General features: G+C 48.8%; 1 protein-coding gene and 1 non-coding gene across 3 annotated transcripts in view; both read left to right on the top strand.

The window, feature by feature from the left end:
• The window catches only part of CEL (carboxyl ester lipase), a 10,065-nt gene extending 5,507 nt beyond the window's left edge, over positions 1-4,558 (top strand). The window contains exons 8-12 of one of the 2 annotated variants that reach the window (XM_025359604.1): positions 1,412-1,598; positions 1,778-1,981; positions 3,189-3,386; positions 3,717-4,186; positions 4,319-4,558. In XM_025359604.1, the coding sequence (XP_025215389.1) occupies positions 1,412-1,598; positions 1,778-1,981; positions 3,189-3,386; positions 3,717-4,186; positions 4,319-4,461 (1,202 nt within the window). In that variant the 3' untranslated portion in view covers positions 4,462-4,558. Of the gene's footprint in view, positions 1-1,411; positions 1,599-1,777; positions 1,982-3,188; positions 3,387-3,716 lie in introns of both variants that reach the window. The other variant, XM_025359603.1, reaches the window with a different exon arrangement.
• A 19,124-nt stretch (positions 4,559-23,682) lies between these two features.
• LOC112608812 lies at positions 23,683-23,781 on the top strand. Its single transcript, XR_003116095.1, has one exon. It is a non-coding gene; the product is annotated as a small nucleolar RNA U13 (small nucleolar RNA).
• Positions 23,782-25,171: the final 1,390 nt, after the last annotated feature.

Below are 25,171 nucleotides of genomic sequence, written 5' to 3'. Positions count from 1 at the left end.
TTTTTTTTTTTTTTTGAGATGGAGTCTCACTGTTGCCCAGACTGAAGTGCAGTGTCAGGATCTCAGCTCATTGCAACCTCTGCCTCCTGGGTTCAAGTGATTCTCCTGACTCAACCTCCCGTGTAGCTGGGACTACAGGCACATGCCACCATGCCCAGCTCTTTTTGTTGTATGTTTAGTAGGGATGGAGTTTCACCGTGTTAGCCAGGATGGTCTCGCTCTTGGGACCTCGTGATCCGCCCGCCTTGGCCTCCCAAAGTGCTGGGATTACAGGTGCCCGCCACCATGCCCAGCAATTTTTGTATTTTTAGCAGAGACAGGGTTTCACCATGTTGGCCAGGCTGGTCTCGAACTCCTGACCTCAGGTGATCCGCCCGCCTCAGCCTCCCAAAGTGCTGAGATTACAGGTGTGAGCCACCGTGCTCGGCCCCTTCTTTCTTCTTATCTCCCATGAGTTACAGACTCCCCCTTTGAGAAGCTGATGAACATTTGGGGCCCCTCCCCCACCTCATGCATTCGTATGCAGTCATTTGCATACAATTTCAGGGAGATCCATAGACCCCAGACCAAGAGCCTTTGTGCTAGATCACAGTTCATTCATTCATTCATGCAGCAAACATTTACTGAACTGTAGCACTGGGGCGTCCAGCTCCACTATTCTGTACCCCGGGAAGGCCTGGAGACCCCTTCCACAAACACCTGTGCATGGCCGCCGCACCAGCTTGCTAGGCTAACGCTCTCCCTTGCACATTCTTCTGTGGCAACGTGCTGTGAAGCCAAGTCATCTGCATGTTTACCTGACATGAGCTCAACTGCACGGGCTGGACACGCCCAAACAAAGCAAGCCGCACGGCCCCGCTGGAAGCAAAGCCCACGGTGCTGGGCCCAGTGACAGCCGGGCCCCACCTGCCTCCGCAGCCACAGGGTCCTCTAGGGGCCAGTCCGGGGGTCTGGAGGGCAATGCAGACCTCACACCATTTTTGGCTAATGGAGTGGAACCCAGCACTGAGAGAGGGAGCTCCTTCTCCATCAGTTCCCTCAGCGGCTTCTAAGTTTCCTCCTTCCTGATTCAGGCCCAGCAAAGAGAGAGAGGAGAGGGAGGGGCTGCCACTGAAGAGGACAGATCTGGCCCTAGACAGTGGCTGTCAGCCTGGGGACGTGTGGCAGGGCCTGGAGACGTCTGTGATTGTCACGGCTGGGGAGGCGGGTGCTCCTGGCACCTTGTGGGTTGAGGCCGGGGATGCTCTAAACATCCTACAGGGCACAGGATGCCCCGATGGTGCAGAATCAACCCGGCCCCAAGTGTCCTTAGATCAGAGAAGGGAGGAAATAGCCAACTCCAGCCCTGAGAGGCAAGGGGTGGCTCAGGGGACACTGGAAGGTACAAGAACCTCCTGGCTCTCCCACCCAGACCCCATGCTGTACTATCTGGGCTTCATCCCTGTCATTGATGGAGACTTCATCCCCGATGACCCCATCAACCTGTACGCCAATGCCGCCGACATCGACTATATAGCAGGCATCAACAACATGGACGGCCACTTGTTCGCCAGCATCGACATGCCTGTCATCAACAAGAACAACAAGGAAGTCACGGAGTAAGCAGGGGGCACAGGACCCAGGGGCGACCCGTGCTGGAGGGCGGCCGGGAAGGCACTGGTGAGAGGGCCAGCCTGGAGGAGGAAGACACTGAGTGGAGGATTGGGAGTGAGGAAGTTAGCACCAGTCGGGGTGGGTATGCACCGGGGGCGTGTCAGTGCCTACTTGGTCCCCGCAGGGAGGACTTCTACAAGCTGGTCAGTGGGTTCACAATGACCAAGGGGCTCAGAGGTGCCAAGACTACCTTTGATGTCTACACTGAGTCCTGGGCCCAGGACCCATCCCAGGAGAACAAGAAGAAGACTGTGGTGGACTTTGAGACCGATATCCTCTTCCTGGTGCCCACCGAGATTGCCCTGGCCCAGCACAGAGCCAACGCCAAGTGAGGATCTGGGCAGGGGGTGGCTCCTGGGGGCCTTCCTGGGGTGCTGCACCTGCCAGCCGAGGCCGCGCTGTGAGTGGCTCTCAGGTGTCTGGGTTGACTGGGAAAGTGGTGCTTGAGTCCCCACCTGTGCCTGCCTCATCCACTTTGCTGAGGCCTGGCAAGACTTGAGGGCCTCTTTTTCCCTCCCAGCCTATAGGGGTTTACGAACCCCACAATCCTCTGCCCTGCTCAGCCCTGCACCCCATGGTCCTTCCCACTGGAGAGTTCTTGAGCTACCTTCCATCCCCCACACTGTGCATTGAGACAACACTGGACAATGGTTTCTATCCACTGACTCTTATGGGCCTCAACTTTGCCAATTACAAAACAGTTTCAGCCCACAGCCAGATTAAAAATCTTCATGTAATAATAGCCAGTTATAATAAAAAATAAGGCCAGACACAGTAGCTCACACCTGTAATCCCAGCACTTTGGGAGGTCAAGGCGGGAGAATCACTTGAGGTCAGGTGATGGAGACCAGCCTGGCCAACATGGCAAAACCCCATCTCTACTAAAAATACAAAAATCAGCCAGGCGTGGTCGTGCGCACCTATAATCCCAGCTACTCAGGAGGCTGAGGCAGGAGAATTGATTGACCCAGGGAGGTGGAGGTTGCAGTGAGCCAAGATTACGCCACTGCACTCCAGCAGGGGCAACAGAGTGGGACTGTGTCTCCAATAAATGAGTAGATAAATAATAAAAATAAAAAATCAGTCAGGAATACGAAAAAGATAGGAAGATAAAAGGATACCAAGAAGTCTAGGATGAAAGCTTTGCAGCAACTAAGCAATACATTTAGCTGTGAGCCGCTTTTCACTGAAGGCAAAAAGGGAAACAGTTGAGGGCCTATACTCTGTCCAATCTAATTGAAGAATGCACATGCACTTGGGGAGCAAAATATTTCTTGATACTGACTTCTAGAAGGAAGGTGCCTCACAGTGTTTTGTGGAGGTGAAGTATAAATTCAACAGAAATGGCAGAACCCAGGAATCCATGAATTTGGTTCTCAGCTTTCCCTCTCCTGGGTCTGAGAAGCTCCATCTCTTCATGTGAATCCTCCAGACCCTTCCCTGCCCGCTGCCCAGGACCTCCCTCCAGGGCCAGTCTGTGGGCTGGGCGGTCCCCGGTGAGCACCCTGCCTACTTGGGTGGTCTCTCCCCTCCAGGAGTGCCAAGACCTACAGCTACCTGTTTTCCCATCCCTCTCGGATGCCCACCTACCCCAAATGGATGGGGGCAGACCATGCAGATGACATCCAGTACGTTTTCGGGAAGCCCTTCGCCACCCCCAGCGGCTACCGGCCCCAAGACAGGACAGTCTCCAAGGCCATGATCGCCTACTGGACCAACTTTGCCAAAACAGGGTAAGGCACGGGTTGAGAGCAGGGCGGAGGGCCGCAGCCGAGAAGGGCCTCCCACCACGAGGCCCTGTTCCCTCACTTGCCAGCGGAGGGACTTTGGGCAAGTCACTTATCCTCCCCTGCATCGGAATCCATGTGTGTTTACGAGGATAAGAGCTACTGGCAGAGCCCCAAGCCCGCGCACATGCACAGCCTGTGTCCTGTATGCAGTGAGGGGCCGCGGTGCCCAGGGCCAGCTCAGAGGACGGGGATGGCTCAGGCGTGCGGGTGCAGAGCAGGCCTTCAGCCCCTTGGGAGTCCCCAGACCCTGCACAGCCTCTTCTCACTCTGCAGGGACCCCAACATGGGCCACTCGGCTGTGCCCACACACTGGGAACCCTACACCTTGGAAAACGGCAGCTACCTGGAGATCACCAAGAAGATGGATGGCAGCTCCGTGAAGCGGGGCCTGAGAACCAACTTCCTGCGCTACTGGACCCTCACCTATGTGGCGCTGCCCACAGTGACCGACCAGGAGGCCACCCCCGTGCCCCCCACAGGTGACTCCGAGGCCACTCCTGTGCCGCCCACAGGTGACTCCGAGGCCACCCCCGTGCCGCCCACAGGTGACTCTGAGGCCACCCCCGTGCCGCCCACAGGTGACTCTGAGGCCACCCCCGTACACCCAACTGGTGACTCTGAGGCCACCCCCGTGCCCCCCACAGGTGACTCCGAGGCCACCCCTGTGCCGCCCACAGGTGACTCCGAGGCCACCCCCGTACACCCAACTGGTGACTCCGAGGCCACCCCCGTGCCCCCCACAGGTGACTCTGAGGCCACCCCCGTACACCCAACTGGTGACTCTGAGGCCACTCCTGTGCCCCCAACGGGTGACTCTGAGGCCACCCCCGTGCCCCCAACGGGGGACTCTGAGGCCACTCCTGTGCCCCCCACAGGTGACTCCGAGGCCACTCCTGTGCCGCCCACAGGTGACTCCGAGGCCACCCCTGTACACCCCACGGGTGACTCCGAGGCTGCCCCTGTGCCCCCTACAGATGACTCCAAGGGGGCTCAGATGCCTGTAGTCATTAGTTTCTAGCATCCCATGAGCCTTGGTCTTAAGAGGCCGCAAGGGTGGGACCCCCGGGGCTCCCCTCCCGTCTTTAGCTCTTCCTGAATAAAACCTCATTTCCCTGTCTGGCGTGTTTCTTTGCTCCCAAGGCTAAGCTGCGGGATCTGCCTGTCAATTGCAGGCTTGCTTTTTCATGCCCAGCTCGTCTGTCTTTGGCCAGAGGCGGCCTCAGGTTGGTCTCTGTAGTCCTTTGACACAACCCTTGGTTCTTGGGCACCTTCTTTACTTACAGCCACCACGATGCTGCAGACTCCAGCCCCTCCCTGGCATTTCCTGCCATGGACCCGGGCCAGCCATTTCCCCAGGGCGCACTCCTTCGTCAGTGTGAACATGCTGTTTAGAGACCCCAATCTGGTCACCAGGGGTGGTGCTTGCTCCTGGGATTTCTTTACCGCTAGGGCTTTGGAAGAGACAGAGCCAGGAAATAAGTATTTTTTTTAACCAATAAAAAAAAAAATAAAGTATGAGGCCGGGCACAGTGGCTCATGCCTGTATTCCTAGCACTTTGTGAGGCCGAATTCAGGAGGATCACTTGAGGTCAGGAGTTCGAAACTAGCCTGGCCAACATGGTGAAACTCCATCTCTACTAAAAATACAAAAAATTAGCCAGGCGTGGTGGCGCGCACCTGTGGTCCCAGTTGAGGGAGAAGAATCACTTGAGCTCGGGAGGCGGAGGTTGCAGTGAGCCGAGATTGCACCACTGCACTCCAGCCTGGGTGACAGAGCGAGACACGATCTCAAATAATAATAATAATAATAATAAAAGTATGAATTCATGCAGGCATTTCCCAGTTGTAAGATTGTCAGGTTTTACTTCTCTGATTTTACAACTGTTTCTTTTTCTGCCTATGCTGAAAGTCTGGGTTCCTGACAGCACCAGCATCGTTTATGTTCTTTTTCCTATAACATACATATGCTAATTTTGAAATATAAGATATTGCAGTAAATCATATAAGTTATATTTAAAGTGCATGAATTTAAATAAATTAAAAATTATATAAAGTAATATATGATAAAATATTAAGACTACTAAGGATCATTTAAGATCGATTTGCTCATTCTCCTTAAATTCTCCCACAGAATAAACAATTGTGCCTCCAGGTCCTCTGAGTAGCACTATGGTTAGGCCATCTACCGATACACAGTTAGTTAGAACTTTGGGGTTTTTTAAATATGCAGATGTAGAAACTGACCTATGACTTTTTTTTTTTTGAGACAGAGTTTCACTCTTATCACCCAGGCTGGGGTCCAGTGGCCTGATCTTAGCTCACTGCAACCTCTGCCTCCTGGGGTCAAGCGATCCTCCTGCCTCAGATTCCTAAGTAGCTGGGACTACAGGCACGCACCACTATGCTCGGCTAATTTCTTTGGACTTTTAGTAGAGACAGGGTTTCACCATTTTGGCCTGGTCTTGAACTCCTGACCTCAGGTGATCTGCCCGCCTCAGCCTCCCAAAGTGCTGGGAGTACAGGCATGAGCCACCGTACTCAGCCCCTAACTAGGACTTTTAAGTGAATGTTTCTCTGCCTGAAAACAAAGTTTAAGTGTTCCTTTTAGGCCAACCTGTAAACAGTAACTGTAGACCCTAATATTGGTTGTGCCATGCACTTGTCATCCATAGTTTTGCTGAGTGAAGGAATTGATGGGAAAATGTGAAATTCAGAGAGGCAGGCACAGGCCCAGGCCACACAGCTGGGGAGCGTCAGCATTGGTTGGGACCTGTGTTGGATTTGCAGTTCTGCCTTGTGTGATGTAACCTGGACTTCATTAAAATTAAAAATTTCTGCTCTGCAAAGACACTGTTAAGAAAACAAAGACAAGCCACAGACTGGGAAAACATATTAGCAAAAGACATCTGATAAAGCACTGTTATCCAAAATATACCAAGAGCTCTTAGCACTCAATAAATAATAACCTGATTCCACAATGGGTCAAAGGCGGACACCTCACCAGAGAAGCTATATGGGTGGCAACTAAGCATCTGAAAACGTAACCTAGGTTGGGTGCAGTGGCTCACGCCTGGAATCCCATCACGTTCAGAGGCTGAGGCAGGAGGATCTCTTGAGCCTAGTTAATTCAAGACCAGCCTGGACAACATAGCAAGACCCATTTGTATTTTTTTTTTTAAAGATATGCACATCAGCCGGGCGCAGTGGCTCATGCCTGTAATCCCAGCACTTTGGGAGGCTGAGGCGGGCGGATCCTGAGGTCAGGAGATCGAGACCACCCTGGCTAACACAGTGAAACCCCGTCTCTACTAAAAATACAAAAAAATTAGCCAGGCGTGGTGGTGGGCGCCTGTAGTCCCAGCTACTCGGGAGGCGGAGGCAGGAGAATGGCGTGAACCCAGGAGGCGGAGCTTGCAGTGAGCCGAGATTGCGCCACTGCACTCCAGTCTGGGTGACAGAGCAAGACTCCGTCCCCCCTCCCAAAAAAAAACCAAAAAAACAAAGATATGCACATCATATGTTGTCAGGAAAATGCAAATTTAATCAGTGAGCTACTACTGGGTGCCTGTAAGAATGGCCAAAATCCAGAAAATTGGCCAAACACCAAATGCTGATGAGGACGTGGAGAAACCAGAACTCTCATTCATTGCTGTTGGGAATAACAAATGGTACAGCCACTTGGGAAGACAGTTTGGCAGTTTCCCGAAAAATAAAGCCTACTTCTACCATGTGATCCAGCATTCTCATTCCTTAGGATTTACCCAACCTCCAAACAGATGTTTATAGCTGTAAACCAAAAATAAAATTCCAAGCCCCACAACTGACTGGGTGAAATGCCCTCTCGGCCAGGGGGACCCAAAGGAACCTGAAGGTTCAGGCCATGATGGGCCGTAGGGGTCGGACATGCCTCATTCTCTCTTCCCTTTGGAATTCAGGCACAGCTGACCAGCTTTAAAACAGAGATCTTAAGACTGACAGAACAGACTCTAGAAATAAGATCAAATTCCAACCTGATGTAGTATAGCATCACATGACAGATAGCAGGCCATGAAAGACATTGAAATATTTTACCCAAAAATGTATTTCTTTGACATATTTTGGAATGGCCCTGCACAGCTGTCTCTTGTGGAGGAAATCTGCATCGTGTAGAGAATCTCCTTCCCTTTCCAGGCCATTTCTGAAGAGTCCAGCGCCTTTTAGAGGTCTGAGTAAGAAACATTAGCCATCTATTGTCCCTAAGGGAAGCCATCTATGGGACTTCATCTACATAACAAGAACCTTGGGCCAGGCACGGTGACTCACGCCTCTAATCCCAGCACTTTGGGAGGCCGAGGTGGGCAGATTCCTGAGGTCGGGAGTTTGAGACCAGCCTGACCAACATGGAGAAACCCCATCTCTACTAAAAATACAAAAGTTTAGCTGGGTGTGGTGGCGCATGCGTGTAACCCTAGCTATTCAGAGGGTGGAGGTAGGAGAACTGCTTGAACCTGGGAGGCGGAGGTTGCAATGAGCAGAGATCACGTCATTGCACTTCAGCCCGAGCAACAAGAGCAAAACTCTGTCTCAAAAAAAAAAAAAAAAAACCTTAGTCTTCACAACCTTTTAACCTAACCAAGACCCTCCTTTCTGTTGATTCCAGGGTTTTTGATGATAACTCTTTCAACCAATTGCTAATCAGAAAATCTTTGAATTCACCTATGGTTTGTAAGCCATCCCAAACTCTCTCACATTACTGATTTATGTCTTATGTCCCCCTGAAACGTATAAAACCAAGCTGGAACTCAACTGCCTTGGGCACATGTTCTCAGGAACTCTTGAGACCATGCCTCTTGTGATAGTCAAATCATATTTGTCTCAGAAAAAAATCTCTTCAAATACTTTACAGTTTGGGTTTTTGGTCAACATAGCAGATGTTTATAGCAGCTTTATCCATAACTGCCACAACCTGGAGGTAACCAAGATGTCCTTCAGCAGGTTCATGGATACAATACATCCAGACAATGGAATTTTTTTCTGCTGTAATGTTGCAGGATGCAGAGGACTAGAGAGACCAGTACAGGGGAATAGAGGAGGATATTTATTTTAAGGTATGCACCAGCTCACTGGATTCACATCCAAAAACCTGAGCCTTGAACAAAGACAGAGTGGAGTTTTTATAAGCAGGCTTACAAAAGCAAAAAAAGGCAGTCAATCATAGAATGCATAACTTGTGGCCTTGCCTAGCTGGTGGCCTTGTAGCTGCATCAAAAGAAAAACAAGAACTGGCTAAATACAGACATTTGTAAAACATAGTCATGCTTAATTAAGAGGCCAGGGAAAGGAGTAACAGTAAAGGAATTTCTCTCTCTTTTTTTCCTCAACCTTGCTCTGGAGGTGGGGGGCTGTCTGGAGCCCATTCCTTTAGCCTTGGCTTTTTGGACAGTGTTATCTTATAACTGTCTTTGAAGTGAGCTGCTAAGCAGAGGAAAACTTGTTTCTTTTTCTATTTAACCCTTGCTACATTTTTCCCCCTTTGAGGACTTTTGTAAAATAAGTTTAATAGAAGGCCTCACTGTTACTTAATTCTGCATGAACAAACAAGTTTTCTTCTTTGGGCAAAGGTTGATTTTTACACAGAGCCATTAGCTGAGTGATAATTTGCCTAGCTACTATTGCCTCTATAGTTGATTGAATGCTTCTAACAAGGAGAGGTGAGAGATGGGGGAGTATTAGGCAACTTCCTAGTACAGCCAGAACTACTCCTATTAAAGTCTTGAACCCTCCGAAAAATGAAAACCAATCTCCAAAGGAAAAATCTGGAGACCACCCTTTCCAAGTTTGAACTGGAACATGGGCTAATTTTCTCATTCTTGCAGTTATTTCTATAATTGCCTTTCCACTGTCATTGATTTCTGGGCAGCAATTAGTTACATTGAACTTTCCACATCCTCCTCCTTCCTGGGCTAGGAGGTAGTCTAAAGCTAATCTATTCTGATAGATAGCATTTGTCATTCTTCCAGATTGCTGGGTTAACAGATCTGAAGCCCTTGCTGTTTCATTAGTGATGATCTCAAGCACTATCTGAAACCTTATGATGCAGTTAAGCATGTAAATAGGAGTACAGTAACCCTATAACCCATCTTCCCCCCAGGTAGCTGGCACATAGTAGTGAATTATTCTCTCAGGGGGCCATTCTTCATCTTTCCAGTCCCCTATGGCTATGTCTTTCTTTACACTCCTTGTATATCTTTCTCTGTTCTCATCATAGACAGGATATCCTAAGGCTTCTCCTTGTCTTAGAGGGATTAAGAAGAAAGATGGCCTAATTGTTCCAAGTACACAGGCCCCTGTCCATTTGGCCGGTAACTGTCAGTAGGCCCGTGGCCCACAGATCTGATAGAGACCAGAGGGTGCTTGCCAGGTATTTGGAGCTTCAAGCTGATACCAGGTGTGGTTTAGAGAAGAGAAACAGGAGAATGGATTTGGATGAGGTGGTTTGGGACTATCTTTGCCTCACCATAAAGTTTTTCCTAATTTTTTAACATGTTTGCTGTCCCAAACATGTTAATTCCCCTACTGGATCTGTAAAAGTTTTTCCCTAGTGAGCAATACAGTATTTCCCAAAAATAGAAGTTTTTAAGAGACAGACACTTGAACCTGTGGGAGTCAGTTTGGGGGAAGAGTCAGTCAGAGTAAAGTTATCTTGAGGCATTAACTCTTTTGCTTCCCAAGGCCATTGTCCCTCCACAAACATAGCATAAGGAAATGTCTAGGCTGCCAGCAATGTTTTCAACCAGCTGAGCAAATAGGTTTTTGGCTAAAGGGGGAGGCTCAGGCAACTTTTGATTTATATGCTCATACAGTGACTTAAAGACTCAGAATTGCTGCTGGGCTGACTTCTTGGTTTGAGTCCTCTTTATAATATACAAATTTACTTTAGCTTGTTGACTGCTGCTTTGTAATGTTATGGAGTAACCTGTAGTCCATATAGGTAGATCTGGCTCTAAGATAGTAAGATTTACAGGATTGCAAGTGCTTGTCTGACAATCTGGTTTGTTGGCACTTTGATGACCAAGATCAATTTTAGCCTCAGTGATGATCGGTCAGTGAACTGTGTTGTGCAGTTCCAGCAAGCTATTTCTAGGGTCTTGGAGGGGCAAACAGGGTGTGCACATACGATTTTGTACTGACAGTTTGTGTAGTACCCTGTAGGACCAGAGATTGTGAAATAGATTGGGTTCATGGATGTTAACTGACAAATATCAAAGTATATGGCTATAGTCCCCCCAAGGGTAGAGCGGCTTGGGGTTGACTTATAAGACTTCCTTCCTTTAGAATCAATATCGTGAAAATGACCATAGTACCCAAGGTAATTTATAGATTCAATGCCATCCCCATCAAGCTACCAATGACTTTCTTCACAGATTTGGAAAAAACTACTAAAAATCCATATGGAACCAAAAAAGAGCCCACATTGCCATGTCAATCCTAAGCAAAAAGAACAAAGCTGGAGGCATCACGCTACCTGACTTCAATCTATACTACAAAGCTACAGTAACCAAAACAGCATGGTACTGGTACCAAAACAGAGATATAGACCAATGGAGCAGAACAGAGCCCTCAGAAATAATACCACACATCTACGACTATCAGAGCCCTCAGAAATAATACCACACATCTACAACTATCTGATCTTTGACAAACCTGACAAAAACAAGAAATGGGGAAAGGATTCCCTATTTAACAAATGGTGCTGGGAAAACTGGCTAGCCATATGTAGAAAGCTGAAACTGGATCTCTTCCTTACACCTTATACAAAAATTAATTCAAGATGGATTAAAGACTTAAATGTTAGACCTAAAACCATAAAAACCCTAGAAGAAAACCTAGGCAATACCATTCAAGACATAGGCATGGGCAAAGACTTCATGTCTAAAACACCAAAAGCAATGGCAACAAAAGCCAAAATTGACAAATGGGATCTAATTAAACTAAAGAGCTTCTACACAGCAAAAGAAACTACCAACAGAGTGAACAGGCAACCTACAGAATGGGAGAAAATTTTTGCAATCTACTCATCTGACAAAGAGCTAATATCCAGAATGTACAAAGAACACAAACACATTTATAAGAAAAAAACAAACAACCGCATCAACAAGTGGGCGAAAGATATGAACAGACACTTCTCAAAAGAAGACATTTATGCAGCCAACAGACACATGAAAAAATGCTCATCATCACTTGCCGTCAGAGAAATGCAAATCAAAACCACCATGAGATATCATCTCACACCAGTTAGAATGACGATCATTAAAAAGTCAGGAAACAACAGGTGCTGGAGAGGATGTGGAGAACTAGGAACACTTTTACACTGTTGGTGGGACTGTAAACTAGTTTAACCATTGTGGAAGACAGTGTGGCGATTCCTCAGGGATCTAGAACTAGAAATACTATTTGACCCAGTCATCCCATTACTGGGGATATACCCAAAGGATTATAAATCATGCTGCTGTAGAGACACATGCACACGTAGGTTTACTGCGGCACTATTCACAATAGCAAAGACTTGGAACCAGCCCAGTTGTCCATCAATGATAGACTAGATTAGGAAAATGTGGCACATAGACACCATGGAATACTAAGCAGCCATAAAAAAGGATGAGTTCATGTCCTTTGTAGGGACATGGATGGAGCTGGAAACCGTTATTCTCAGCAAACTAACACAGGAAGAGAAAACCAAACACCACATGTTCTCACTCATAGGTGGGAATTGAACAGTGAGATCACTTGGACACAGGAAGGGGAACATCACACACTGGGGCCTATTGTGGGGTGGGGGGAGGTAGGGATAGCATTAGGAGAAATACCTAATGTAAATGACGAGTTAATGGGTGCAGCACACCAACATGGCACATGTATACATATGTAACAAACCTGCGCGTTGTGCACATGTACCCTAGAACTTAAAGTATAATAAAAAATAAATTAAAAAATTTTTTAAAAAGCCTTCCTTCGACTCGATATGAACCGCAAACCAAGTCCTAGGTAAAGACTTAAGGTCATATCATATATAAGGCTGGCCATTTCTTGGGTCACAAATTGAATAGGTGATCAGATTGTAAGTACAAGTTCCTAGGTGAGTCCCTGCACACTCCTCATAAGTATAGTATAATAGAGTCCTAGTTATACTGTTTCCTGACCATGTAGTATGTGTACAATGGGGACACCCTTTTAAGGGTACTTTTAGCATGGTTAAGGGGGGTAATAACAGCAAAACAATGTATGGCATATTCATATCCAGCAAGGACAGAAGAGGTCCTTGCCTGGGGGAGGAGGTTGAGCACAGCGATAGAACAATAGTAAAACAGTATTATAAGGCAAACTACTAGTCCTAAGATTTCTAACCACATTTACTTGCTTGATGACTCTTCATGCTTCGGCCGTGCATAGTCAGCTTCGGGTGTATGACTAGAGCAGGGCTTGTCTCCTTAAGCTTCAGCCGTGTGTACACTGGTCAGCCTCCAGAGTGACCAGAGCAGGGCAGTTGTCCTCAGCAGCAGCTTGGTCTCTTCTCAGGATCGGCCAGGTTGGATGATCTGGGTCCTGCTGGCTGGTCCACTTGTCTTGAGCTGCCGGTTTCAGCCTACTGTGGTGGATCCAAGACATAACACCTGCAACTTTAACAGCAACGGGAGTGGACAAGATTACAGTATGGGGCCCATCCCATATGGGTCCTAGAGAAGTTGGATTCCACTTTTTAACCCACACAGAGACTCCAGGTTTAAAGGGGTTACTGGGTCTGTCAGGCTTATAGGCATCCTTTCTTGTACCCAGCTATGGACGTCTTGTGTGGCTATTCCTAATGCCTGCATTTGCTTTCTTAAGGTTAATTCCCGTAGTCCCCAGAGATCACGTTTTATTTCACTTATGACTGGGGGAGGCTGAGCAAACAAAATCTCATAGGGTGAATACCCAGTTTGTTTGGAGGGGGTGCACCTGACTTGGAGGAGAACCATAGGCGAGACCTGATCCCATCTCAGATGAGTTTCTTGGCACTGTTTCTTCAGTAGCTGCTTGAGTGTCTATTCATGCATTCTAGTTTTCCTGAACTTTGGGGCCGATAGGCTATGTGTAACTTCCATTTTATTTTTAACAGTCTTGTTAAATCTTGCACTATTTCAGCTACAAATGCTGGCCCATTGTCTGATCCTAAAGTTAGAGGCAGTCCAAACCTGGGGATAATATCTTTTAACAGTACTTTAAGGCCAGGCGCGGTGGCTCACGCCTATAATCCCAGCACTTTGGGAGGCCAAGGCGGGTGGATCACCTGAGGTCGGGAGTTCAAGACCAGCCTGATCAACATGGAGAAACCCCGTCTCTACTAAAAATACAAAACTAGCCAGGCATGGTGGCGCATGCCTGTAATCCCAGCTGCTCAGGAGGCTGAGGCAGGAGAATCGCTTGAATCCGGGAGGTGGAGGCTGCGGTAAGCCGAGATCATGCCATTGCACTCCAGCCTGGGCAAAAAGAGCGAAACTCCGTCTCAAAAACAAAACAAAACAAAAGAAAAACAGTACGTTAGTCACTTCTTGTGCTTTTTCTGTCCTGGTGAGGAAAGCCTCAGCCCATTCTGAAAAGGTGCAAATAAGCACTAGATATACCGGTATCCTCCAGCACAGGGCAGTTCAGTGAAGTCTATATGCAAGTTTTCACAAGGCATGGCTTCTACTTCTTGAATTCCTGGGGGCCGCGTGGGCCTTTGTCACAGGTTGTACTGAGCACAGGTTAAACATGGCACACAGATGGCTCGAGCCATGGCAGAGAGCCGTGGCACGTAGATATCATATTTTAATTATGTTTCTAGTGCTGTTTTCCCCATTTGAGTTCCCTGATGAATTTGTTGTACAAATTTAGGAGCTAACTCCCATTGAAGAACTTCCACCACCCTCCTTTAATATATTTTCCATCTTCTTGGCTAAACCAGGCTCTTTCCTTTGGAGGATAACTTGGGTCCTCTTGGAGAGGAGGTCCTGGGAGGAGAGGCACAGATAAGGCTTTCTCTTTAAAATGCAGCATAATCATTGCTGCTTTGCCTCTCCGTCTGCTTTTCTGTTTCCTTTGGCTTTTGGTGTTCCTGCCTTTTGGCGCCCTCTACAGTGCATTACAGCTACTTTTTCTGGAGCCCATACAGTCTCTAAGAGCTGTAGAATCTCTTGTTTATACTTTATTTCTTTGCCTCCAGCTGTTAAAAGTCCTCTCTCTTTATATACAGCTCCATGTACATGTAATGTAGTAAAAGCATACTTAGAATCAGTGTAGATATTGACCTTTCGGTCTTTTACTAGGAACAGTGCTCTTGTCAGGGCTATTCATTAATTCTGCCTTTTGAGCTGATGTTCCAGTAGGCAGAGACTGAACTTCTATTATTGGGTCCAATGTTATCACTGCACACCCAGCATGTCAGATCCCTTCTAGCACAAAACTGCTTCCATCTGTAAAGTACTCAACATCTGGTTCTCTGAGGGGTTGGTCTGTAAGATCTTTCTGACTGGAGAATACCTCGTCTACTATTTCAACACAGTCATAAAGGGGAGCTCCCGGTTTGACTGGGAGCAAAGTAGCCAAGTTTAGGGTGTTTACCGTTTTCGAAATAACATAAGCGTTTTCCCATAGAATCCCTTGGTACTGGGTCACTCTCGGGTTTGATAACCACTGATGTCCTCTTTGATCCATGAAAGTTATGACTGAGCGTGGCACCCGGACGGTTAGCTGCTGTCCTAGAGTTAGTTTGCTAGCTTCTTGTGTTAACAAGATGGTGGCAGTTAATGCTTTAAAGCAAGGAGGCCATCCTAGCTCCATAGAGTCCAATTGTTTGGATAAATATGCCACTGGGCAGTGCCATGACCCTGTAACTTGAGTCAGAACTCCCATAGCCATTCCCTTTCGTTCATGAACATAAAGAAAGAAAGGCTTAGTTATATCTGGTAGTCCTAAGGGTGGGGCCTGCGTTAAAGCATCTTTGATCTGTTTTTTGTTTGTTTGTTTGTTTGTTTGAGACGGAGTCTCACTCTGTCGCCCAGGCTGGAGTGCAGTGGCTGGATCTCAGCTCACTGCAAGCTCTGCCTCCCGGGTTCACGCCATTCTCCTGCCTCAGCCTCCCGAGTAGCGGGAACTACAGGCGCCCGCCACCTCGCCCGGCTAGTTTTTTGTATTTTTTAGTAGACACGGGGTTTCACCATGTCAGCCAGGATGGTCTCGATCTCCTGACCTTGTGATCCGCCCGTCTCGGCCTCCCAACGTGCTGGGATTACAGGCGTGAGCACTGCGCCCGGCCTCTTTGATCTGTTTGAATGCTGTTTCCTGATTAGTCTCCCAACACAGGGTCGCTTTTTCTCCCCACTTTGTGGCTTCATGTAACAGCTTAGCCATCAGTGAGAAATTGGGAATCCAGATGAGGCAGAATCCTGCAGTCCCTAAAAGTTCGATTATTTGATGTTTGGTGGTTGGGGTTGGAAGCACACAAATGGCTTATTTTCACTCATAGCCAAGCTGGTGTTCCCCGTGGCTCACTACGAAACCTAGCTATTTAACCTCTTCATGGCAAAATTTGGGCTTTCTTTTTAGATACTTCATAACCTGCTTTCCATAGGAGATGGAGGAGGTCCCGGATTCCCTGATAACATTCCTCTTGGATTGGGGCTGCCAAAAGGTCGTCCACATACTGTAACAAGGCGCAGTTATCATTTGGTGGGGTATAGGCCTTGAGGTCTGAAGCCAATGCTTCCCCAAAGACTGTGGGAGAATTTTTAAACCCTTGTGGGAGCCTAGTCCAGGTGAGCTGTAGAGCTTCTTTGTCCCATTGAAAATGCAAAGATAGGCTGACTAACTGGTGTGAAGCAGATACAAAAGAAAGTGTCCTTTAAGTCTAAGACTGTAAACCAGGTAGCACTTGCCGGAATGAGTGCCATTAAAGTATACGGGTTGGGTACCACTGGATGGGTGGTTACCATGGCCTGCTCCCTTTACGGTGCAGCGCACTCTTACACACTCACTCTTCCTCTCGTTTTGGCTGACTATACCGTCTCCTATTACGTGAGTTTCCAGACGCTGCTTGGTTTTGGAGGGTTCCTTATTCCTGCTACAAGTGCTGCAGTCATAGAGCAGCTCCTGTTAGCCGTATGCAGATTGCCACTCGTCTTCGCTGGCCCCACACTTCGCTCGGAGGACACAGTCCATGCTAAGAGATCTGTGACTCCCCACTTCATGACTGATGAGCTTAATTAGGCCCCTTCATTTATACACTTTCACACACTTCCCCACTCCTGGTTCCTGTGTTTCCAACTGGGGTGGCAAGTCACTCTCCCCACCTCCAGTTTCCTTTTCCTAACTGACTAAGTGAGCCACTCCCGCATCCTGTGTCAGTTGGGGTATGAGTTCCATCCAAATTGGCAAGCCACTCTTGCCGCCCGCAGCCCCTCTGGGTCGGATTAATAGTCACACCGTAGGAGGTGATCAGGCTCCTCTTCTGTCCTTATGGGATGGGTCTTGACTTGGGTCCCAAAACCATACCATGGGTCCTGAACCACGCTGTTTCTGGAACTGTCCTGTAGCCCCTCAGTTTCCATTATGCTGCTGGGTAGAGGCGCCAGGTCACGGGAGACCTGATTTCCCTCACTGGCTGAAGTTCTCCCAGCATCGCCTGGGGCCATGATCGCCTACTGGACCAACTTTGCCAAAACAGGGTAAGGCGTGGGTTGAGAGCAAGGCGAAGGGCTGCAGCCAAGAAGGGCCTCCCACCACGAGGCCCTGTTCCCTCATTTGCCAGCGGAGGGACTTTGGGCAAGTCACTTATCCTCCCCTGCATCGGAATCCATGTGTGTTTATGAGGATAAGAGCTACTGGCAGAGCCCCAAGCCCGCGCACATGCACAGCCTGTGTCCCGTATGCAGTGAGGGGCCACGGTGCCCAGGGCCAGCTCAGAGGACGGGGATGGCTCAGGCGTGCGGGTGCAGAGCAGGCCTTCAGCCCCTTGGGAGTCCCCAGCCCCTGCACAGCCTCTTCTCATTCTGCAGGGACCCCAACATGGGCCACTCGGCTGTGCCCACACACTGGGAACCCTACACCTCAGAAAATGGCAGCTATCTGGAGATCACCAAGAAGATGGATGGCAGCTCCCTGAAGCGGGGCCTGAGAACCAACTTCCTGCGCTACTGGACCCTCACCTATGTGGCGCTGCCCACAGTGACCGACCAGGAAGCCACCCCTGTCCCCGCCATGGGTGACTCTGAGTCTGCCCCCGTGCCTGCAATGGGTGACTCTCAGGACGCACCTGTGCCTCTCACAAGTGACTCTGAGGCCGCCCTTGTGCCCACCTCAGGTGACTCCAAGGCTTCCCCCATCCCCACTACCAGTGACTCTGAGGCCGCCCCTGTGCCCCCCACAGGTGACTCCAAGGGAGCTCAGATGCCTGCAGTCATTGGCTTCTAGCATCCCACGAGCCTTGGTCTCAAGAGGCCGCAAGGGTGGGACCCCAGGGGCTACCCTCCGTTCTTGAGCTCTTCCTGAATAAAACCTCATTTCCCTGTCTGGCGTGTTTCTTTGCTCCCAGGGCTAAGCTGCAGGAAGGAGTGGCCCTCGGTCACCCTTACAGCACCAGGTAGGGGCCCAACCTGTGACCCCATCATCTCGCACAATCCCCAGGCTCCGGGAGGTCGATGGTGGCATCCTCACTTTCGAGTGGAGGAGGCGGGCCCAGGGAAGTTGATTGGCAGGCCCAGGAGTGGGAGTCAGGCACAGGTCACTCCAGAGCCTGACCTTCCCTGAATGGAACCAGGCTGCTGGCCCCCAGGGGTTAGATTCTGTCCCAAATGGTGGGAGGGCCTGGTGGCAGCTGCAGTCAGAGAAGGTGGCTGTGGCCTCCTCTGGACTAGGGGAGCCCAGCCACACCCACATCCTCTGGGTACAGGGAGTAAAGTCTGTGTTCTGACTGGGGTCTTGGGAACCCACCTGGGAAAAGAAGGGGATTCTGCTCCTCCAGCCGGATCCAAGTCAAAGAAAAAATCACACATCACTCCAGGAGGTTGGAAGCAGAGGATGGGGAGGGTGCTGGGCAGTAGGCGCTGGGTGGTGGGCCTCTGGGGGGAAGAGTCAGGAAGCACTCCTGCCTCTGCTGGCTCCAAGCCCGGGCACATCACTGAGCAGCTGACCAGCCTGACCTCACTATGGCCTTGTGGGGTGGGTACTGTGCACACCCTCATTTTAGATGTTTATAGATATTCAGAGGAAAATGAGGCCCTGAGAGGGCATCACGTGCCCAAGGTCACTCAGAGCAAGGATTTGAACCCAGAAACCTGACTCCAAAGCCAGTGCTCGGAACAACGTTGGGGGGTCTTCTTCCCCAGTCCTCACCCACCTTCTAAGGAGGCACTGTGGGCTAGGGTGGGGCTCAGATGAGAGAAGATTCTGGAATCCTGAGCAACTTTGCCTGGGAGGGCTCTGCAGTAGAGGGCAGCAGCACCCAAGGACCAGCTAGCCACTCTCTCTGTCCCTCCAGCCTACAGGTGGGAGAATAAGTCTCAGGGCCGACAAGTCCCGCGGCCCTCATGCCGCAGAGCTGAGCCGGGATGAACCCTGTACCCCGGAGAAGCAGGGGACACCCTGGCTGGCTGTGACCACTTTGGCCACCCTGGTCTTCCTGGGTTGGTCGAGGGGTCTCCGGTGTAAAAAGGGGACTCCCTGTCAAAGATTGAGTGAGATGGAACTGCCCGGCAATGTGGGCCTCTCCCAGCGACTGTCCCTGTAATCTTGGGCAACGGAAGCCCGAGGATACAATGATGTGTCCCTCTTGGCCGCACTGGTACCCACAGGGATTACTGTGTTTCTACCTGTGGGGTCAGCTCTCAGGAGCCTCCAGCACTGTGGGAGAAACCCCTGGGACTCTAGTGCCTCTTCCCAGCCCTCAGGACTGGCACCTGTCTCTTGTTGAGAGAAAGCACAGTCATGCCTGTCATTCAGAAAATCACATCCCTGGATGGCCAGGCCACGCCAGAAGGGATGGGCTGTGGGGATCCAGGTGCGTTCCACCTCTGGGCTGCACCCACCTTGCCTCGGGTTTGGTTTGAATGCTTGTCCCTGCCAAAACTCATGCTGAAATTTAATCCCCAATGTAGCAGTATTGAGAGGCGCTGCCTTTAACAGGTGATTGGATCATGAGGGCCCTGCCCCCGTAAATGGATTCATCCATTCGTGGATTCATGGTTAATGGGTCATCATGGGAGGGTAGCTGGTGGCTTTGTAAGAGGAAGAGAGACTAGAGCTAGCATGTGAGCAGGCTCAGCATCCTCACCACGTGATGCCCAGTACCGCCTCGGGACACCAGAGTCCTCACCAGCAAGGCCCTCACCGGATGCAGCCTCTCTGAGGCAGGAGGAGAGGGAGTTAGGGAAGCCAAGGGTTAGGGCGGAAGCAACGGAACAGCAGGTGCAGTCAGTTCACATAAGCCAGAGAACAGCAGATGCAGCCAGTTCACATAAGCCAGAGAACAGCAGGTGCAGCCAGTTCTAGGCAGGATTGGGGAGCACACAGGCCACATCCTCACTCCTGTGATAACAAGTCAGGAGCTTCCACTTCAGCCTCTGATTGACCGTGGGCCAACCCCCTTCAGCCTTTGATTGGTCCCAGGCTAATCGTTCATAGGCTGTAACCAACTGGAGACCTCTAAAGGGCATCTGGGGTGTTCTTTATAAAAACCCTGAGAAGAGTTGCAATCACGAGGCTCTTGAGTCATTTGCTCGGGCCTGCTCCCACCCTGTGGGTTGTACGTTTGCTTCGTCAATCAATCTGTGCCTTTGGTACGTTGTTCTTTTGTTTTTTGTTGTTGTCGTTTTGGTTTTTCGTTTTTTTTTAGACGGAATGTCACTCTTGTTGCCCGGGCTAGAGTGCAATGGCACAATTTGGGCTCACTCTAAACTCTGCCTCCTGGGTTCAAGTGATTCTCCTGCCTCAGCCTCCCAAGTAGCTGGGATTACAGGTGCCGGCCACCACGCCCAGCTAATTTTTTTGTATTTTTAGTAGAGACGAGGTTTCACCATGTTGGCAAGGCTGGTCTTGAACTCCTGACCTCATGTACCTTGGCCTCCCAAAGTGCTGGGATTACAGATGTGAGCCACTGCGACTGGCCTGTTTTGTCTGTCATTGCTTCGTTCTTTGGTTACTTTGTGAGTTTTGTTCACTTCTTTGTTCAACACACCAGTAACCTGGACAACTCATGACCAAGACCTTCCATCCTGTAACACCTCAACCTTGGACTTCTCAGCCTTCATAATTGTGAGAAATCCCTTTGCTTTATAAATTACCCAGTTGTAGCTATTCTGTTATAAGCAACAGAAAATGGACTTTAAAAGCCTCTATGGCAGAGGTGAGCCCTGCTGTGTGTCTGGGTGATGCCTGCAGCTGTTGAGAGGGAGGGGACAACTCAGAGTCGCCTGCAATCCATCTGGCTCTTGCCATTACAGACTCCAGAGAATGAAGTTAAAAATACAAGGGCAGGCTGGAGGCTGTCTGGGGTCCTGCTGACTCCCAATCCCAGGAAGCCTGGAAGAGCAGTGGGGTGAGCTTGAGCCAGCGCATGTTGACGGTCACAGGGTAAGTGTTTGAGCGCTTCATTGTAAGGCTGTGGCCTTCTGTGCTTGTGGATCCTCAGTCTCAGTGGCCTCCCTCTTCCCCCCACCCCAACTCCTGTGTCTCATGTTTAACACCCCCACCCCCCACCAGGACATAACCAAATCTCAGGCTGTGGACAAAAATACAGTCATCCCAGGAGGCTACAAGCTCTAAAGGCTCAGGGCCCAGCTACCCTTTTAGGATGGGTCAGTAACAACACGACTCAGTCTGTAAACTGGTGATTACCTGAGACTGGACCTCAGCACCACCGGGCCCCGGGCTTCACCTTGGCCATCGGGGGAGACGATAGAGGTCTTTTGCTGGCAGGAATCAACACCCTTATCCTGGCAACCAGTGCTCACTGGGCATTCATGAGGCTCCAGCAGGACGAGTGGCCACAGTGTGCAGGGCAGACGGGCTGGGGCTTTCCAAGGTGTTTCCGGATGACATCAATCACACAAGGGGTTGTAGGAATGCTGGCGTCCTGGTTCACAGGTAGATGCTAGAATAACACGTCACTCTGGAAGGTCAGAAGCAGAGGATGCCAAGGGTGCTGGGTGGCAGGTGCTGGGTGGGGGGCCCCTAGGGGGTGCCCAGTGGCTCGGGCAGAGATGTTGGGGCAGAGGGTAGGGTCAGGACTACCCACATCTCTTCCGGGTCCAAGCCCAGGCACTGCACTGAGCATTTGACCAGCCTGACCTCACCATGGCCTTGTGACGTGGGCACTGTGGGCAGGAATGCTTATGGAATGAGGCCGACTGTAGCCCTAACACAGCGTCACAAGTGTTTCCCCAGACAGAAAACGCACAGGCAATGGAAATCTATGGTTAGGAGGAAGGATTCCCTTCTAAGAAAAAGCGTGGACCACAGGCCTCTAGAGGGGACTGAGGGGGCAAAGTCCTGCCCGTACACTGGCTAACACTCTTCCTTCCGCTTTTCTCCCGCTTTCCATATTGTACATTTTCTCTGTTTATAATTTGTCTTAGTGCTGACTGAATTCCAGAGTTAGACCTTGAAATCCACAAGTTCCTAATTGGTGGTCAACAGAAACCTCAGCAAGACGAGCAGAAAATGCTCCTCTTCCCCTAAAGCTGTAGAAAGGCAACCACCAACCTGGGCTAGGAAATGGTCCTTGCACATACTATTTTTTTAAATTGTGGTAAAACATATATAACATAACTTATGCTAATATAACTGTTTTTAAGAGTAGAATTGAGTGGCATTAGTTCGATTCACTGTTGGGCAACCATCACCACTATTTCCAAAATTTTTTTCATCACCCCAAATAGAAGCTCTGTATCCATTAGCTAACTCCTCATTTCCCCTCCCTGTAACCCCTGGTAAGCTCTATCCTTTCTGTCTCCATGAATTTGCCTATTGGAGATGTTTCTTATAAGTGGGATTGTAATGTTTTCAAAGTTCATCCATGTTGTAGCATGTGTGAGCACGCCATACCTTCTTTTTTTTTTTGGAAGCAGAGTTTCCCTCTTGTTGCCCACGCTGGAGTGCAGTGGCACAATCTTGGCTCACTGCAACCTCTGCCTCCTGAGTTTAAGCAATTCTCCTGCCTCAGCCTCCCAAGTAGCTGGGATTACAGGGGCTCACCACCATACCTGGCTAATTTTGTATTTTTAGTAGAGATGGGGGTTTACCATGTTGGTCAGACTGGTCTTGAACTCCTGACCTCAAGTGATCCACCCACCTTGGCCTTGCAAAGTGTTGGGATTACAGGCATGAGCCATTGCACCTGGACTTTTTATGACTGAATAATATTCCATTGTATGTTGCTGGCATGCAATGGTGCATTCTCTTAGAAAGCATTCTCTTCTCATCCCTTTTATTTCTGTAAAGTTAGTAGGAATGTTCCCACTTTCATTCCAAATTTTAGTAATTTGAGTCTTGTCTCTTTGTTGACCTAGTTAAAGTATTGTCAATTTTGTTATTTAGAAAGAACCAGTTTTTGGTTTTGCTGATTTTCTCTATTTTTCTATTTTCTATTTCGTTTATCTCTGCTGTAATCTTTATTATTTCCTTCATTCTACTAGTTTGGGTTTAGTTTGCTCTTTTTCTAATTCCTTAATGTGTGCAGATAAGTTGATTTGAGATCTTTCTGCTTTTTTAATGTAGTCATTTACAGCTATAAATTTCCCCCAAGCACTGCTTTCAATTCACTGCATGCTGTAAGTTTTGGGATGTTGTGTTTTTGTTTTCATTGTCTCAAGGTGTCTTCTAATCTCCCTTGTGACTTCTTTTTAGACCCACTGGTTGTTTAAGAGTGTGTTAAGGCTGGGCGCAGTGGCTCATGCCTGAAATCCCAGCACTTTGGGAAGCCGAGGCAGGTGGATCATGAGGCTAGGAGTGCAAGACCAGGCTGGCCAACATGGTGAAACCCCATCTCTACTAAAAAAAAAAAAAATACAAAAATTAACCAGGTGTGGTGGTGCACGCCTGTAATCCTAGCTACTCAGGAGGCTGAGACAGGAGAATTGCTTGAACCTGGGAGGCAGAGGTTGCAGTGAGCTGAGATCACGCCACTGCACCCCAGCCTGGGCGACGGAGCAAGACTCCATCTGGATTTGGGGAGGGGAAGGGTGTTAAGATCCTTTTTGTAGTTGATGAACATGATGGGGTGTTCACACACATGTGTGAGGTGTGTCATCCTCAAACCCTATTATGTTGGCACGTTAACCATCTGACGTGAAAAAGAAGAGTGTGTTAACTTCCACATATTCATGAGTGTTCCAGTTTTTCTTCTATGGATTTATAATTTTATCCTATTGTAGTTGGAATGATACTTTGTATAATTTCAATTTTTAAAAATTTATTGCTGGGCACGGTGGCTCATGCCTGTAATCCCGGCAGTTTGGGAAGCCGAGGCAGGGAGATCACCTGAGGTCAGGAGTTCGAGACCTATCTGCTTAACATGGTAACACCCCATCTCTACTAAAAATACAAAAATTAGCCAGGCGTGGTGGCAGGTGCTGTAATCCCACCTACTTGGGAGGCTGAGGCAGGAGAAGCACTTGCACCTGGGAGGCGGAGGTTGCAGTGAGCCGAGACTGCACCACTGCACTCCAGCCTGGGCAACAACAGCAAAACTCCGTCTTAAAAAAAAAAAAAAATTAAGACTTCCTTTATGGCCTAACATATGGTCTATCCTGGAAAATGTTCCATGTACACTTGAGAAGAATGTGTAGTCTGCTGCTGCTGGTTTGAGTGTTGTGTACATGTCTGCTCAGTCTAAGTGGTTTATAGTATTGCTCAAGTCCTCTTTCCTTATAGCTCTTCTGTTTGGTTGTTCTTATCCATTATTGGAAATGAGGTATTGAAATCTCCAATTGTGTATTTCTCATTCAATTATGTCAATTTTTGCTTCATATATTTCGGGTGTTGTAAGTGTGTATGTGTATATAATTGTTGTATCTTGATACGTTGAAGCTTTTGTCAGTGTATACTGGCCTTGTCTTGTTACCGTTTTGACTTAAAATCTGTTTTGTCTAATAATACTATAGCCATTGTTAAAATATACTATTTTCATAGAATAACTTTTTCCAACCTTCTACTTCCAACCTTTTTGTATCTTTGTATTCAAAATTTGTCTCAGCCGGGTGCAGTGGCTCACGCCTGTAATCCTAGCACTTTGAGAGGCCAAAGCGGGTGGGTCACTTGAGGTCAGGAGTTTGAAACCAGCCTGGCCAACATGGTAAAACCCTGTCTCTACCAAAAATACAAAAAAAAAAAAAAAAAAAAAAAAAAGGCCAGGTGTGGTGGTAGATACCTGTAATCCCAGCTACTCAGGAGGCTGAGGCAGGAGAATTGCTTGAACCTGGGAGGCAGAGGTTGCAGTGAGCCAAGACTGCACCACGACACTCCAGCCTAGGCAACAGAGTCAGATTCCACCTTAAAATAAAATTTGTCTCTATAGGCTGGGCGTAGTGGCTCACGCCTGTAATCCTAGCACTTTGGGAGGCCAAAGCGGGTGGGTCACTTGAGGTCAGGAGTTCGAAACCAGCCTGGCCAACATGGTAAAACCCTGTCTCTACCAAAAATACAAAAAAAAAAAAAAAAAAAAAAAAAAAAAAAAAAAA

This window comes from Theropithecus gelada, chromosome 15, assembly GCF_003255815.1.
Source record: "Theropithecus gelada isolate Dixy chromosome 15, Tgel_1.0, whole genome shotgun sequence".
In the NCBI taxonomy this organism is placed as follows: Eukaryota; Metazoa; Chordata; class Mammalia; order Primates; family Cercopithecidae; genus Theropithecus; species Theropithecus gelada.
Note: the sequence above shows the minus strand (reverse complement) of the source record. Positions and strands in the feature narration are given on the sequence as shown.